The 19,121-nt window shown below is 37.1% G+C and overlaps 1 protein-coding gene across 6 annotated transcripts in view; it reads left to right on the plus strand.

Moving 5' to 3' along the window:
• clip2 (CAP-GLY domain containing linker protein 2) overlaps positions 1–19,121 on the plus strand; it is a 51,841-nt gene that overhangs the window by 20,932 nt on the left and 11,788 nt on the right. For 4 of the 6 annotated variants that reach the window (XM_084113214.1, XM_084113212.1, XM_084113211.1 and 1 more), the window contains exons 4-8: positions 9,554–9,678; positions 13,006–13,219; positions 16,089–16,286; positions 16,434–16,537; positions 17,541–17,601. In XM_084113214.1, the coding sequence (XP_083969340.1) occupies positions 9,554–9,678; positions 13,006–13,219; positions 16,089–16,286; positions 16,434–16,537; positions 17,541–17,601 (702 nt within the window). Of the gene's footprint in view, positions 1–9,553; positions 9,679–13,005; positions 13,220–16,088; positions 16,287–16,433; positions 16,538–17,540; positions 17,602–18,133; positions 18,239–19,121 lie in introns of all 6 variants that reach the window. The other 2 variants (XM_084113209.1, XM_084113210.1) reach the window with 1 other exon arrangement.

Below are 19,121 nucleotides of genomic sequence, written 5' to 3' on the forward strand. Positions count from 1 at the left end.
GGCCATGAAAGTTTTGTGAATATGATTAAAAAAATGCTGGCACTGGCTTGCAACTTAAAAATAAAACGTTTGCATGAAAAGAGTTAAAAATTCAAACTCCCATCAATTTTCTATCTCTCCTACATCCTTTCTGAGATTAGTTAGCTATTGAAATTCTTGAAAAGACCTGAAAGATGTCCTTTTTGGACAAAAAAAAAAAAAAAAATTGGGTAATTTAGATTTTTATTTCTGTAGTATATTGACGGTCATACAGTGTTATATTTGTAGCATGATGTAGAGGGGTTCTTCACGCTGGTGTTATTGAGCAGACTTCTGAATGTGTCTTATGGCTAGTTTCCACCGAGTGGTACAGTACGGTACAGTACAGTATGATTCAGGACGGTAAACCCTGATCCGGCTTGCATTTTCCACCGCCAACAGTACCCTTACTTGATGGGCGTGGCGTAGCCTATGCCGGAAAGAAGCGCTCAATGTCATTTTTGCGCGAAGAAGAACGCAACATAGTAAACAACAATAATGGATGACATACAGAAGATCTTGTTCTTGCTTCTCTGCATGTTTGTCACAAGAAGCCAAGTGCCGAAATTAGACACAAAGTTCGGACTTGCCTAGTCCGACTCAGGAGAATGACTCCCGAGGACGCGAGTCCGGTAATTCTGCAAATGGAACAGCACGTTCTTGAAAGCGTCACTCAGCTCGCTCTGCTACTCCGGTTATGTCTGAATGTACATTTTAGGCAACAATAAAACAAAATATGTTATAAAACATCACTCTGCCTCTTTTTTGTTTTCATTTAAAGAAATCTTAAACATTATAGCCACACAAATGTGGTGCAGGCAACGCGTATTGATTCACTGCATGTATAATGTTAGCCTATTTATAACAAAACGAAATATAAAACACAACCCTCTTTTCGTTTAAATTTTAAAAATATTAAACATATGAATATGGTCCAGGCAATATGTGCATTTGTACTCCGATCATCTTCACTGTAATACAGTTAAAAATGACAAAACTCAACCCTGACTCTTTTGTTAAATTTCAGTTTTATCAATAATAGCCATTATAAAAGTATAAGTAAAAGGTACAAGAAGCAATAAAATAGAAATAAATAAATAAAGCAAACAATTCAGTCAAACGTACAAAGTCAGCACTCTAGTCTAACATTACGGTAAAGTTAAATAGCCTAAATATATACTTTAGTTAGCCCTCAGCCAAAATGATTGGCCAGGGAACAAATTATAGATTCACGAGACCAAACATCGCTCGTTAGGTCTACACAAGATGAATTATATCTCATGTTTAACCACTACAGACGCCAGAGTCAGCGGCAAACGTCAGAACGACTGGCCGAGGAAAGGCTGTTCCAGGCGGGGTACATGAGCGCCGAGTGCCCGGTGATCGCCTGGAATGGATCTCACAACCTGGATCAAATTTTCATAAATCATTCATACATTTATAAATAAACGACAGATTTGAGCTTTAAACAACTACATTCTCGCCTAAAAAACTCTTAAAACTACATTTTGTGACACAATAATAGTAGTATCAACTGTATATAAAAAAATGGCCCTTATGTTGTCATTCCCCTTGTAGCACGCGCAAGTGACGATTCTCTGTCCAGTGTTGCCAACTATTTTCAAAGGAAAGTAGCTAACGCCTCCCCTAAAAGTCACTAAATGTCGCTAGATGACGTCATACGTCAATTAGCATATTCATGACGTCATCGCGGCGTACTTGCGTTCTGCCTGCCTAATGTTTTTTCTCGTTAAAATCATGCTCACATACTGTATTTTAATATAATATAATATAATATAATATAATATAATATAATATAATATAGCCGAATGTCCAATAAAGCTGTTCTCATTTACTATATTTTTTTTGTCAGACAATAGAACGAGTAGCTGTTGAATGACTATTTTTTTTATGTGTAAAATTATCTGAATTGAGAGAGTTCGGGAACTGGGTGAACTAAAGCACTGTGATAGTGAGTATTACAAGTGATAAGCACAAGTAATAAAATAAAATGGTCAAACTAAATTCTTTAAATATAAAACAAAAGATAAGTGATAAGTCCGTGGAAACAACACTGCTTATTCACGTCTGTTCCATGCTGCTGCTCCTCTCTCAGCCATTCACTGAACAGGGTAGACGCAGAAGAGAGGTGTGTGACGGCAAGGAGAACGCAAACCTCGCGCTCGCAGGACTGTGCTGGCAACATTTGGAGGTTACTGAGGTTTGTCCAAAAAGTAGCTAGATTTGTTGCTAGTCGCTTTTTTGAAAAAATGCCGCTAAAGGGGTCTGAAAAGTCGCTAAAAATAGCGACAAAGGCGCTAAGTTGGCAACACTGTCTCTGTCAACCAATCAACGTTCTGCAGTGAGTCTAGCTCCACCCTTTAGGTACAGTACCACTGTGCTAGGTACCCCAACGGAAGGGTACCGAAAAAGTGGTACGCTACAGTTCGGCATTTTGGTACCATTCACAACTTTTGACAGGGGAATCGGAAATAATTGCGTACCGTTCTGTACTGTACCGTACCGCTCGGTGGAAACGAGCCATTAGTCAGTTCAGACAGTCCATCAAAAGACCTGTAAGGTGGATCAAGCCACTGCCAAGTTAAGGCTTATGCTGACTAATCGTGGATCTGCAGTGTTGCGAGTGAGTTGAGAGAGGAGACGGTCGGAGTCAGCTTTCTCCATTCCTCGCCGCTCATCTCTGTGCTGTGCTTGTGTATTCTGCTGAATTTATAGTTCTTCTCACACCCAGAAGGTCTTTTAGAGAATAGCTGCTCAAAGCCATATTGTGACTTAGAAGCTTTTGCCAAACATGCATCTGACATATGTTTTTACCCTCATAAATTGCTACTGTTTTGGTTTGAGACGTCAGTGAGATGACATGGTAAAGTAAATATTGCACATCTGGAACGTTCCCTCAGGAATGTTTGTGTTATCACCTTATCCACAATTGAACGCACTGTGGCTCATCTGCCACGTCAGTTGCACAAACACAGACTCGCTCACTGGCGGGAGAATGTGATGTGTCTGTCTGGATATATTCTCTTCCGGATGCTCTCCTTTCTAATGCCAAACCGCAGATGTCTCAGGAGCAGAATGTCTCGCAGTGCTCAAAACACCACTTGATGAACCTGTGAAAACATAAACAGCTCTACTTTAATTTATAATCTTTTTTTTATTGCCACAGGATCTGTGTGTTTTAGAAGAATGGTGAGGTCCCACAAACTTGACAGCTGAAAAAAAAAAAAGGAATTTTGGTTTTCACATGAATAAATGCTGATGTGGACAAATTTTTTGGGCTCTCATGTAGGCATGGATTGGAAATCCTAAGAAATTGTATTGTTCTGTTCTGACCAAAATGTAAAGCAACCAACCATAGTTAATTTTGTTTTTATGTGCCATTTAGGGGTGGATTCATTTGTATCTGTCAAACAATAATAAATAATGGAGTGTGGGTGGGAAACACTCAAATAATGGTATAGCCTAGTAGTCTCCGCAAACAGTTGTAGAAACAGCACCTTGGAAAATGGTTAAGAACTTTTGTTTCCAGGTGAAATCATACTAACTGACTTCCAGTGGTCCGTAGAGGCCAGCCAGTCATATTGGAACTGCAGAATGTCGTTCCACACTTGCAATTCTAGTCTGCAATATGCATCAGACAGTCAGTGAACAGATTGTGGGTGGAACATGGGACATTCTGTCTGAGCGGAGACTAGGGTTTACGCAAACTGACTGCTTTGGCTTTTCATTTCATTTAAGTAGAGACAGATTAAAACGTAAGAGTAGACACAACTGTAGGGCACACGTGTAAGCATGTGTTTATGCATTTATGGTCCACTCTTTGCATATCTCTTCCATCACTCTCTCTGGGAATGGATAAAATGCCTCAGACCCTCAAGAAAAGCTGTTTATATCTTTGGCTGGGAGGTATGATTGTAGATCTGTTTATAATAATAATAATAATAATAATATTAATAAGAATCATTTGTTACATTTATATAGTGCTTTTCTGGGTACTCAAAGTGCTTTACATGGAAGGGAGAATCACCTCCACCACCACCAAATGTGCAGCATCCACCTGGATGATGCGACAGCAGCCATATTGCGCCAGAACGCCCACAACACACCAGCTTATTGGTGGAGAGGAGACAGAGTGATGAAGCCAATCAGTATATGGGGATGATTAGGAGGCCATGATGGATAGGGGCCAATGGGCAATATTTTACCAGGATCGGTTACACCCCTACTCTTTTTCGAAGGACATCCTGGGATTTTTAATGACCACAGAGAGTCAGGACCTCGGTTTAAGTACTGACCAGGCTCAACTGTAAAAGTGTTTAGTTTTGTTCCAAAGCAATTCATGCTTTTGATCCCCAAGTATGACTTTCATTAATTCTTTGTTTTATCTGTTGCTATTCATTTTGGCTCTAGGATTTTAAAGTTGGATGGATGGATGGTTTGCTGCTTTCTCATGTTCTGTTTTGCTGTGTCATCTTTTGGTAGACTGGTTGATAAGGAACAGTAAAATGAAATCCTTTGAAGAAACGTGCCTCAAGGTTCCGTACTAGGCCCATTCTTCTTTATGATGATGATTTTAGGTCAAGATGTAAAGTTACATGTTACTAAAATGTGAAATTTACCTGTAATATATGATCTACAGAAATACAGAACAGTTGCACAAAGCAAATGCATTTCTGATGCATTCAAAACATTGTTTTGTGGAGGGTTTATTTAATGGTTAAAATACATCATATTAGTCATTCAAAAATTTTTTTTAGTTAACAGCATTACATTAAAGTGATGAAAGCCAGTATATATTGTTGTTATTTGTGAGCCAGTGCATTGTTTGGCCAGAATAGTTTATTAATGGATTGCAAATACTGCAATATCAATCTATGATTTTTATCTAAATTTAACTGGATCTATTACTTGGGTGAAACAGGTTAATCTCACATAAACTCTTAGTAAATATCCAAGTCATGTGTAATAATGACCGAAATTAGTGAAATAATTTTACAGAAACAATGTGTTTTTTGTTTGTTAGTTCTGGGGTTGATTATGGAGAGCGTTCGTAAATCTCAGATTGTGACTAGGAAACAATGAGACTTTGAGAGTCTAATTCCGTTTATGTTCCTGTATGTCATGTTATGCATAATTTAGGAGTAAAGCTATGAATGTGACCTGCTTGGAACCAGAGCCTTTTCTTACAGCAGGTCTCATCTCTTTCAGTGTAGTCGCTTTGATTGTGTGTGTACACGTTTATGAGAGAGAGAAATTATTTTACAGTAATGTGAACGAATGCTTCTGGAGCACACAAAATGTGTGACATACACTTCCTTGTAAATGAAGCATACAATATGCTTTCTTATGTGTAGTGGTGCCATCACTAATGAATAGTCTGTGACCTCCTTTTTTCCCCAGTCCTGGGTTGATGAATGTAGGCCAGTTCAACCAGCACAACAGTCATTCCCAGTTACATCTCAGCACCAGCTGGCAGAGTTTACTACTCTACACTGCTGACATGCAGTGAGACTACTTCTATCTACTTTCCTAGACTTTAAGTTTTGGTGACAGGCAGACATTTAGCTGTGGTAGACAATTATTTGTACATTTTAAGAGTTACATGCCAACTCATTTTCCCGACCTCCTAAAGGTTCCAAAATATAGGCCTACCCTTTTCTATTTTCAAACTTCACATTATATGATTATATGTAGCCTATGTGTGTTTTTGTATATATATATATATATATATATATATATATATATATATATATATATATATATATATATATATATATACACTCACCTAAAGGATTATTAGGAGCACCATACTAATACTGTGTTTGACCCCCTTTCGCCTTCAGAACTGCCTTAATTCTACGTGGCATTGATTCAACAAGGTGCTGAAAGCATTCTTTAGAAATGTTGGCCCATATTGATAGGATAGCATCTTGCAGTTGATGGAGATTTGTGGGATGCACATCCAGGGCACGAAGCTCCCGTTCCACCACATCCCAAAGATGCTCTATTGGGTTGAGATCTGGTGACTGTGGGGGCCATTTTAGTACAGTGAACTCATTGTCATGTTCAAGAAACCAATTTGAAATGATTCGAGCTTTGTGACATGGTGCATTATCCTGCTGGAAGTAGCCATCAGAGGATGGGTACATGGTGGTCATAAAGGGATGGACATGGTCAGAAACAATGCTCAGGTAGGCCGTGGCATTTAACCCTCTGAGGTCTGAGCTGTTTTCTGGGCCCTGGAGGTGTTCTGACATGCTCTGACATTTCTGGTTATTTCTGTTACTTGTGACATTTTCATGGCTAAAGTCTAATTACACTGTATTCAGCACAAACTCTGCTACAATAATATATCAGCAGCATGTATGTAAAAGTTTGTAGTTTTGAGATAATGACATTTATGCGTGGTTTTTGAAAATACAAAAAAAAATTCTCACTGAAATAAGGCCATGAAACCCATACTGATTATTTCTTCACAAGACTTTTGAAAATTGTATGACGTAGCCTAGAATATTTGCTGCAAAACTATGTGAAAATCACCCTGACTGCTCATTCAGATAAGACAATATATTGATTTAAAAATTTTACGACGTGTTTTGTGTGAAAAAGCCTTATGCGAGAGCTCATTAATATGTAAGCTTTTCTCACCTGAGAAAGACAAAGAACCTCCCCTAACGGCCCTATTAGGAGCTATCAGGCCCCTATCATTCTGAGCAACCTTGCACAATACTGTAAATGAGGAGATTTAAAAAATAATGGCTTTTAAATGGTTTGGATTTATTTACAACACAACATAATCCAAAGATACACAACAAATGCCAAAAAAGCACTTCAAAGACAGAGACCTTTGTGCCATTCCTAAAAACATTGTACATACCTTTCATTTCCATGATTTTCACTTTACCATGTTCACGTACTGAGACTCATGTGAATGTTGAAGTCCTCAGTGGCATCTGGGACCTGAAAAAAAAAAAAGTGAACATACTGATATCAAGAGAAAGGCCTGCACGATTTTGGAAATAAATATTAGATTTTTCTGGTTAAAATTGCTTTTTAAAATTCCTTTTTAAAATTCACAGAATACACACACACACACACACACACACACACACGTTTCCAACGATATATAATATAATGAACACCAGGTTTGTTGTGCCTTGTAGGCATAAGGTAGCCTATATGCGCAGTGCGGATAAAATAATAATAACAATAAATAACCTATAGCAGCCTATAAATCTTCCAAAAGAAGCTAGAGAAAAATATATTGATTATCATGTTACTTCAAATGTTTCCATCCGTTATGATGATATGAAATGAGATAATAATAAAAACATGAAGCCGTTTGGTGCGTTTTGCTTTCATCCAAAATATGATACATTCAAACGCGATCGCTTGCAAAATATGATACATTCAAACGCGATCGCTTGCAAAATATGATACATTCAAACGCGATCACTCTCAAATATAAAACATTATGGTTACCATAAACATATCTATGTTTGAGCAGATATCCACAAACACAGTAAACACGGGTCTAAATATTATAATATTCCCCATATATCTAGCAACAGTTCAACTGCAACGTGACATTTATGCAACAATAACAAACTAGGCTATGTAAGAATTTCTTACCTTATCTTTCTTGTCTTCAAATCGCGTTCTTCTTCTTCTGAGGTAGCCTAAATCCAATGTAAGCTCAGGCACGTCTTTCAAACTCGACGAAAAGTGAAATGAAGTGTTTTGTTGTTGAGGTAACGAGCGCGTTCGCGTTCCATGTGGAGATTTGCATGTGAATATCTTTTGCGCGAGTAGGCGTGGCCAAATTAACTGTAATGAGCAAGCGTTTGAGAAGCTGGACATCTTGTTGGTTTTATACAAATTACTTAAACAGAGAATATTTGTTTTCGTTTTGAATCCGATCATTTAAAAGTACACACTTAAATGTTTATAAAGGTATATGGCTCATAAATGTGTGACAAGTATTCGCTGAGTTTTGTTTCAGTTTATAGACGTGCTCAAGAAAAAAAAGTTCACCGCGACGGAGAGGCAGAAAGCACACCCTGTTTATTTTCTTTATTTTACAAAAGCACAATGTTTTGATTTGATTGTAAGTGGACACATACAAAAGGAGAAATATCACAGATTCTTTTTTTATATTTCTTTTTTCTGTATGACCATAAATGATGGAGTAATTTAAGTTTATAGTGCTACAATGTGGAGAAAATCCGGCAAAACGCGTCGGCGCGTTTGTCGACCTCAGAGGGTTAAACGATGCCCAATTGGCACTAAGGGGCCTAAAGTGTGCCAAGAAAACATCCCCCACACCATTACACCACCACCACCACCACCAGCCTGCACAGTGGTAACAAGGCATGATGGATCCATGTTCTCATTCTGTTTACGCCAAATTCAAAACAGAAATCGAGACTCATCAGACCAGGCAACATTTTTCCAGTCTTCAACTGTCCAATTTTGGTAAACTCGTGCAAATTGTAGCCTCTTTTTCCTATTTGTAGTGGATATGAGTGGTACCCGTTGGGGTCTTCTGCTGTTGTAGCCCATCCGCCTCAAGGTTGTGCGTGTTGTGGCTTCACAAATGCTTTGCTGCATACCTCGGTTGTAACGAGTGGTTATTTCAGTCAAAGTTGCTCTTCTATCAGCTTGAATCAGTCGGCCCATTCTCTTCTGACCTCTAGCATCAACAAGGCATTTTCGCCCACAGGACTGCCGCATACTGGATGTTTTTCCCTTTTCACACCATTCTTTGTAAACCCTAGAAATGGTTGTGCGTGAAAATCCCAGTAACTGAGCAGATTGTGAAATACTCAGACCGGCCTGTCTGGCACCAACAACCATGCCACGCTCAAAATTGCTTAAATCACCTTTCTTTCCCATTCTGACATTCAGTTTGGAGTTCAGGAGATTGTCTTGACCAGGACCACACCCCTAAATGCATTGAAGCAACTGCCATGTGATTGGTTGATTAGATAATTGCATTAATGAGAAATTGAACAGGTGTTCCTAATAATCCTTTAGGTGAGTGTGTATATATATATATATTTCTGTTGAGCGTTTTAAATCACTTTAAACCATGTGTATATATATATATATATATATATATATATATATATAATATATAATATATAATATACACTCACCTAAAGGATTATTAGGAACACCATACTAATACTGTGTTTGACCCCCTTTCGCCTTCAGAACTGCCTTAATTCTACGTGGCATTGATTCAACAAGGTGCTGAAAGCATTCTTTAGAAATGTTGGCCCATATTGATAGGATAGGATAATTGCATTAATGAGAAATTGAACAGGTGTTCCTAATAATCCTTTAGGTGAGTATTTATTTATTTATTTATTTATTTTGTCTTTTTCTGTTGAGCGTTTCAAGAGACCAAATTTCCAAACCTGTTTTGTTATACTAAATAACTGTAATCACTTTAAACCATGTGTCTATGTTGCCACTATGTACCACTGAATCTCCTTTGCTCTCTTCTCAGGTTGGCGGCACTAAAACAGGAGTAGTGCGTTATGTGGGGGAGACTGACTTTGCCAAAGGCGAGTGGTGTGGAGTGGAGCTGGATGAGCCGTTAGGGAAAAACGATGGAGCTGTAGCAGGAACCAGGTACATCATTTGTCTTCCACTATTATGTCCTGTCTTTAGCAGCACCCTCAATGGCCTTCCAACACTAATAGGTCTCATTGTTTCATGCCCTTTTAAAATAGGTTTGTAGACTATTTAGTATGTTAATATATCTTGGTTGTAGTGCAACCTACAACATGAAATCAAAATGGACCTGATTTATTTTCTTAATACATCCCAGTATTATTCAGCAATTTATATATACACGTTATTCCTAAGGAATTTTTTTTTTGTCTTTAGAATCTTAAGTGCTGCCAATCCATAAAAAATGCCTAACATTAAAGTTTTTAATATATTTTTATATTGTAATAATTTCACAGTTAATCTCCAAATTAATGTAGAAACAACATAAACACATAATTTTTTGGTCTGGTTCTCGAGGGAGCACCTGGAGAGGCTACTTGGTACTCACACTACAGCGGCACACTTATCCTACAAGCTGCCTAAATGGAAAATAACACTATTTGGTTACTGTAGAGATTAAATATTGGTTCATCGTTGTTAAAGCTGTATTTTTTTTTTATCAACGCTAAAACACCGACAACAGCAGAAATATTATGCTGCTGCCACTTTAAGACCGAATGCACTGTCCGAATATACTGACACGCATCCGGTTTCTTTCTCAAATGTTCACTTATGACATAACCGAGAGAATACTTGCCGAGACGGGTATTTTGACATCATTTTGTGTATGTGTCCGTTTAAGTGCAAGTATACGCGAAAGAAGAATCTCTCTCTCTCTCTCTCTCTCTCTCTCTCTCTCTCTCTCTCTCTCTCTCTCTCTAATCACATGCATGCCGAACCGTGGGGCCTGGTCCATATGGATCACAAATCAACTGCAATTCGTTGTACCCCTAATAATTCATGAACACACCTATCATCATGATTGCTATCTTACCAGAGATTGAGGAAAATCCTTCTCCAGTAAGTAAACGTGTCCCTGTCCCCCAAAATGGCAAAAATGTTGGCACTCAAAAACGCTTCCCTCCACGTTTTCTACTGCGCATCGTTCATTTTTACCACGCATGCGCACCAGTTATGAGCACCCCTGAACATAAAGACAGTATATTATCTAAGTATTTGATCTAACAGGTTGGAAACATACAGAAATGTAATAAAGTTATAAAACACTTAAGTCTTCACTGCATAAATTATAATTTAAATATAGATTTATCCTTATTAAAGCTACAAAAGTTAGTCAAGAGCAGTGATTGATTTTCTCTTTGTCTTTTTGTTCTTTGATTTACACTAATGACACATCACAGCAGCAGGTTTATTAGGCTGCTGTCACTAAGATCTGAAGCACATGACATGGATCTGACTCCTATTCCATGACCTCACAACTCTTTATGGTCATCTAAGACTTTATTTAACTCATTTAAGACTGTGCTTACGAGGATACTCGTCATAGCTTGCATTTTGTCATATTTTTTTGTTTTTGTCCGTTCAAGCGTGAAAGACAATGCAGCCGTGCGCTGTCTGAAGTGGCTTTCTGTGCGCATGAGTCCTGTGTGTGTCTGTCACACAGACAGGAGATGCACAGACCGCACGCCAGTACAGATTTAAGTTATTTTTTGTGTCTTATCACGCTTGAATGGTTTAATGGCAGTTGAATGAATGATAGCGTGATCATATACTATAGAATAAACTGATGCTGTGATAATTGCGCTAAGTATTTTTAACGTGTTAAACTGAAAAAAATGATTGCATGCCTTAACGTGTTAATTTTGATAGCCCAAATATCTTTCAACATCTAGTAATTTGCTCTGCATTCCGTTCACAATCCAAACAATTCCTGATGGACAAACTCCAATCCTAAGTTGTTTTTTAGGGAAATAATTACTGAAGAACAAGTGCAGTTTCATGTTGACTTTTAGGATTAGAATACAAGCCAGGTGATCTGCACATGTAATGATTCACATGCTGAGCCAAGGTTAAACCTCAGCTGTCTTTTCACTGAAGAACGGGGATGGTTGAGTGCCAAACAGAAATAAACAGCTTCATGGACATTTGGCCCAAGGCTGGATTTAGTAGATTATGTAGTTTGTTTTTATAAATGATGGCTTGTTTGGGCTTAGTACATTTTTATGCATTGAAAGAAGTCTCTTCTACTCACAAAGGCTGCATTTATTTGATTATACAGTAAAATCAGTAATATTGTGAAATATTATTACAATTTAAGAGAACTGTTTTTTGTTTTTTTATTGGAATATACGGTATTTTAAAATGCATTGTATTCCTGTGATGGTAAAGCTGAATTTTCAGCATCATTACTCCAGTCTTCAGTGTCACATGATCCTTCAGAAATTATTCTAATATGCTGATTTGATGCTCAAGAAACATTTCTTATTATTATCACTTTTGAAAACGGTTGTACTGCTTAATATTTTTGTGGGAACCCTGATACATTTTTCTTTTTCAGAATTCTTTGATGAATTGAAAGGTTTTTTTAAAAACAGTGTTTATTTGAAATCTTAATCTTTTGTAACAGTATAAATGTCTTAATTGTCACTTTTGATCAGTTGTCCTTGCTGCATAGAAGTATTAAAATCAGTGTTATCTTTTTTAAATGTCTATATACTTTTTTATTAATTTTATTTCCTTTTGTGTTAATTTAGGACATGAAGTTAAGCTGAATGAATGTTGCTTTGGCAAATAGCTAAAATAAAATAAGTTTACGTTTATTTTTATATTTTATTCCAGTTAACGTTTATTTTATTTCAAGTAACAAAAAAGTTTTTTATGGTTTTAGTTTTAGTTAACTATAATGAATAGGGATGCACCAAAATGAAGATTCTACACCGAAACTGAAAATTCTTTTTAAAAATTCTTTATTTCTTATTTAAATTTGCTTTTTTTGTATAATTGTATTAATATTATACTTTTTAATATAATTCAATCATTTTAAAGATACTACATTTAAAAAATAGATGAAGTTCTTCCGCGTTTCTCCCTCGTTCTTAGGAGTTTGTGTTGTCATATAAGGTTATATTTTTTTAAATGCATCAAGGTGCCCTCAACTGTTTTTTGTGGGGGGGTTTTCTCCGTGGTCATATTTTAATATTCATGTGCCAGTATAATGAATGTGTTGCAGGTCTGTGTTTTATTGGTTGTTGTTTCCCCTTTTCCCACCTTCTACTCTCCCACTTTTCCACAGCTTTACACGTCCATTTCTTGAGACTTTTTCAACTCAGAGGTGTGAACGACCAGGCTAAAGCATGACACTTTAATGTTCTAATGTTCTATATGTTACCCTTGAACATACTGCATTTCCTCCTTCACATCCATATTCTCTCTGTCTCTCCTTAGATATTTTCAGTGCCCACCCAAGTTTGGCCTCTTTGCTCCGATCCACAAGGTGATTCGGATCGGCTTCCCATCCACCAGTCCAGCTAAAGCTAAGAAGAGCAAGCGTATGGCCATGGGTGTGTCGTCTCTGGCCCACAGCCCCTCCAGCTCGTCCATCAGCTCTGTCAGCTCTGTGGCCTCCAGCGTGGGGGGCCGACCCAGCCGCACTGGCCTGGTACGACACTTTAAAACGCCAGTGCAAATCACAAATGTCTTATGTTGACATTTTACAGCGTTGCCTCCTGATGCCACTGTCATAATGTCACAATCACTTTATTTTTGTCCTGGGGTAATATAATGCATTTTTTTCTTGATAAGAACCTCTGGTGCTCTTCGCGTGTTGGTCAAAAACGAACCAACATTTATTTTTTCATTTCAATGAAATTAATTTAGTTTAGTTTTTTATTTAATATTTTGTATTTTTAGGGGATTTTATGGTACAAAATTATATTTACCGCTGTATTTATAATCCATTTATTTACTTTTTGAGCATAGACCTGAAAATTTAATTTCCAACTTAAACTGTCGTAAATCTTGAATGCTTTAGAGCACAGACTTAAGTTTGATCTCTTTTCAAAGACAACACTTGGCAGATTATTGCTGAAGTGGAAAAAGTTTTAAAAAGTGAACTTAAAGTTACAGAATTTTACGTTTATTGTTAAGAAAAATATTCTAAATAATAAACTATTTAAAAATTTTATATGAAATATATTTTTTCAAAAACATGTTTTACTCTAAAATTATGAGAAAATCAAAGCCATAAATCTAAACAAGTTGTGTTCAAAATTTGAGCCTGATATCTCAAAAAATTAGCAAGATTTTGCTTGGCCGCAGTACCAAAGGTTTCCACTAGGGCTGTCACTTTTGTGAAAAAATCCTGTTCGATTTTTGAGACATAAGTGCTCATTGAATCGATTGTAAAAATCGATTTTCCATGTCTAAAGACGTTTCCATTTTAAACGCCAAATATGGGCAAATCCACGGACAACTAACAGTCGTTAGGATGAACGTGAAGAGGGCGCTTGAGACGCGTTAAAGTAAGCAAATAATCCTGTTGATTTATTGGCGTGAAGTTTCGTGCACAATGACAAACAGGAGTGCAACGTTCTCGAAAAACAATAAGCAGAGTGGACTGCCATAACATCAATGAAAAACATCACTGCAGTCTTCAACATGCCCGTGTTTAGGCTACGGTTAGAAATGTCAAACAAATTTCGCTTGCGTAGATTGTAGTCTGTAGCCTGAATCTGTATCTGTATTAGGGGTGTCGCAATATACCGGTGTTGACGATAATCGTGATATTCAAAGCATGAAATATCGACATCGTGTTAATTTAGAGTGTGACAATATACCGGTATTGGCGATAATAACCACAATGTTTAAAATGAATAGGACTCTTATGATAACATGACACGTAAATACTACAGCGCCAGTACCTGGTTGACCTCTCAAGTGGCAGTATTGCACCCGCGAACACCTGTCAAATAAGAAGACGACGCAGCGCTCGTCCGCGCTCGCGTAGCTAGAGTGAAACACTCTGTCCACAACCGAAAAAAGTAAGCTCGCCAGTAATAAGAAAAGAGTTCTTCGACTTCATCAAAGAAAACAGCACATTAAAGATGGTCGCACACCGGACGAGAAGCGCAGCGCCACGTATTTAAAATTAGAACACATTCTGTATGAGTGTACACCTTTTACAGTCTATGGTGTACACACACCGGCGGCGCCCAGCAACGGCTCAGGACCTTGTTCAAAATCCTGCCGCGACACAGAGCGCCATTTACATCGTTTTATATTAAATTTACATTATATTTGTTTCAAATCATCCTAAATGATTTCACCCTGTGCTACAATATACATTTAATTTGACATTTATTTACAGAAATCAGCTGCTTGAATGAAAATTGCTGATATTATCGGATTTTCAGGTGATATTCTCAATGCATTCAGTTAACGGACGCTCTGAGGTAAAGTGTTCAGATGACAGACTCAGCAACTATTGTATTTAATTGTACAGTATAATCATAACATAGTACAGACATTATCTCAATTCCATAATGTCCTTAAACATAATGATATTGCTGGCCATAAACTGAGAGTGCGCGTCCAGTGCGATACCTCAAGTTGTCATAGACGCGACGCGGCTATTATTTTACTAGTCATGGAATGGGAAACGTGACATTAACTGTTAACAGGGGGTTTCTGTGTTCATATATTTAATAAAGGGTGATTATTAAAATTAAGAACCCTGTTTTCTTTACTCATCTTATTTTTGTATTTGTATTTGCACTTGATTTTTTTGTTCAAATCTGCTATCTGCATGACTTTATTGGCAATAGGTTTAAGAGCTTTTCAGTTCTTCAGGAAACCTTCAGACAGTGTTTGGCTTCAGTTTAAATTTAAAACCAGATAAACTTCACATGCTTGTCTTCCTTCACAAAAATTTGCCATAGATTGAGTACGCAAAGTAAAAATGAATTTGACTGATAACTACTAATTTTGAACGTAAAGTGACAGCCCTAGTTTCCACTAGATGAAATTCGTCTCCCATTCATTTCCAATGCGGTAATTTTGACAAGTGTGACTTTTTGCAGCACCATTTAACCTGTTTTTTTGTGTGTTTACATAGCAAGTGCTAAAACCTTTACCAAGTTTAGAACCATAATGATGAAGAAAAAAATTCTAAAAACAACAAATGTAAAATTGTTTGGTCAAAAATTACTGAAGAGCATCCAGAGGTTAACAATTCAATATGAATATCTTTGTTAATAATAATAATAATGTTTTATTTATATAGTGCCTTTCCAGGGCTCAAGGACGCTTTACAATGAACAAGCAACGATAATGGCAATGGACAATGATAACAAACAAAACAACAGTAGGTAGATGAGAGTAAAAGTACAGTAAAGGAGAATTATGTAGATGGGGCAGCATACAGCAGAATACAATGGTAACATTCAGAAAATAAGTGAGTTTTGAGCATAGTTTTAAATTCAGAAATAGTATTGTTCTGATTTGAATTGAGTTGACTTTTTTCCGCGCAGTTGACGGAGACGTCGTCGAGGTACGCACGGAAGATCTCTGGGACCACGGCTCTGCAGGAGGCCCTGAAGGAGAAACAGCAGCACATAGAGCAGCTCCTGGCCGAGAGGGACCTGGAGCGGGCCGAGGTTGCCAAGGCAACCAGCCGTATCTGCGAGGTGGAAAAAGAGCTGGCGGCGCTGAAGGCCGGACATCTGCAGGTGTGACTCACACATATAAACACAACACTTACATGAGCATTTTCACTTACTACACTTCCTCACAAATGCAAACTTATACACTCCATTTAACAGCACATTCATATGAATTTCTGACGAACAAATGACCTTTTCTCTTATCTCATTCAGTATGCAACGGAGGCAGAGAGCAACCTACAGCAAGTCCGAGCCGTGCTGGCAGGCACTCAGAAAGACAAAATGGAACTGGCCAATCAGCTTGAAGAAGAGAGAAGGTAGAGCTTTTTTGAACCTTACATACATTGTATAGTAGTATATATATATTATTATTATTATTATTATTATTATTTATCCAATTCATTTTTATATTATTAATAATAAAATGAAATGGTCTTAATTAATTAATTAAACTTTAATTAAACTTAAAATGTTGCATAAAGGCAATATTTCCTTTTTCCATTAATAACTGTTGAATCTAATCGCATCCCAGTCTATGTTTTTATAAACAAATATTAAAAACAAGCAGCTTTGTCATAATATTGGCACAAATAACTTGCCTTGTATTGAGAGGCCTTTAAAAAATGCATTGGACAATTGGGGCCTTCAAGTCAAAAAGGTTAAAAACAACTAGTTATATTCTCCAAAATATTAGTGTGATCCAGTAGGAATACCTATACTATGTTTCAAATAGATATAAATTAGGAAAAACAATTTCCTAATGGACAATAACAAAATTGAAAAAAAAATCAATAATTCTGAATATAAACAGCAAGGAAAAGGTGTAATTATCAGATTGATTATTTCCTGCCCTCACCCTCACAGCTTTTAGGGAAAATTCTTCATCTAATGATTTGGCTAATCATTATCCATGAATTTTTACATGGTTTTATACATTGGTAATAAAGTTTGATGGAAAGTTTAATTTGACATGCAAAAAAATTGAGGACTTATTACTGTTCTAATGTTCTCTTAATTACAGCCTGCAGTACATGATGAGATATATAATTGTGCTCCATTTGCTAGATTACCAGGGTGACACAGCTTACCTTACGCTGATACATCATAGCCTACTGTTCACAAAAAACATATCCTTGTCATCGGTGATAAATACACCTGCGAATAGTGGTGTTTGGCAATTAAACACTTTTGTTTTTGTGTGATGCTGCATGCACACCAATAGGTGTTAGCATAAAGTCCAATACTTCTTTATCTGCCAGTGAAACAAACAAATAAATGAAGAATTTCCTGACACCTGGTGGTTATTATGTGTTATGACAGGAAGGTGGAAGATCTTCAGTTCAGAGTCGAGGAAGAGTCCATTACCAAAGGAGACCTGGAGGTATCTGCCATTTTTACTACTACTTTACTGGAAGATGGTGTTATTTTTGGTTTGTTTTGTATTGTTTTTCAATTGGAAGATTTCTGTTAAGATAATAGATTTGTAGAAACAAAAAAATATGCTATTACTGAATTATATAATTGATCAAATATTTAAAATGTCTTTCCAAATATTTACAGTCCTCAAAAATCATGCGTTATGAATATTAGACATGATCCTTATGACTGTACGAAATGCTGAACACTGCTTTTACAGTCTTATTTTCATTTGTGAAAAACTAAATATGGTGTCCACTCTGACTAAAATCTGTTTAAATATCATATTAAACAAATGTCCTTCCATCCAGCCCTATACTGTCATGCTGAATTTATAAACACTCTTTCCTGCCTTTAAACTTCTTCACACTTTGGTATTATGATTGGTGTATAGCAAAGACCTGTTAATCTTTTTCTCTGCTACCTATGTCTATGTATGTCTTTTTTCTCTCTTTCTCTCGTGTCTTTTTATTTCCCCCCTCTTTTCCTCTCTTTAGACTCAGACCAAACTGGAGCATGCCCGTATTCGGCAGCTCGAGCAGTGTCTGCATTTGGAAAAGTCCAAAGCAGAGCGGCTTCAGAAAGAGTTAGAGGAAAATATGGTAAACATGCAGGGAGAGGAAACACTGTAGCCATCTCTCCTATTGCCATGTTTCTGCCACTTTATTAGAGCCCATGTCTATGGGCCTCCACTGCTTGTGCTTGACTGACCAGGCCTGGGATCTCCATCATTCACCAAAAGCTCTCATAGATCTATATATATTGATCTGACTTGTTTGTTAGGGCTGTTGGAAGTTAATTCGTGCAACTGATTCAGTATATTTTGTCTAAGCAAGTGGATCAGAAAAGATCAGATATTTCAGTCTTTGGTAGATTTGGATCAAATTGAATCGCACCCATTTTTTATTTGCATTTACATGGTTGAATTAATTGGAATTTACTCTGAATTTTGCTCTGATCAGAAACTTCAATGCTGTGAGTGTTGGAGATGTTGGAGATCTTTGTCTGTCTCTTGTGGAGCCAGCAACTGCTTTCACCTTTAATTTGCAAACTATTTTTTCATGTCTATCTTTTTCTTGTTCTCTAATCATCTGCCCGAGACCCTCTGGTGGAGTTGAGAAGTTACCTTCTGCTTTGCAGTGATCTCACTTCCCCACATCAGCCTTCATTTTATTTTTTATATGCCGAAATATAGCCTCTAGCCTCTAAAAGGGTTGTGATAAAACTCCCTCTGACACATCAACATTGTATTTGTAGCCCTCATTTTTCTATAATTAGTGCTACACTGTTATCATTGGTCATGCATATTTTTCCTGTTCCTCTTATTAGTCCTTTTGCACAGAAATCATCCCACAAAATTTGTGCTACACTGTTTTTTTGTGTGCTGGAGACAGGAATGTCTTAGAAATGTGTGGTCGAACCACTATAGCTACACCCTGGTGACCACCCAGAACAAACTAGTTATAGACTAGTGACCACTCAGAA

The sequence above is a fragment of the Abramis brama genome, assembly GCF_963993115.1.
Source record: "Abramis brama genome assembly, chromosome: 5".
NCBI lineage: Eukaryota > Metazoa > Chordata > Actinopteri > Cypriniformes > Leuciscidae > Abramis > Abramis brama.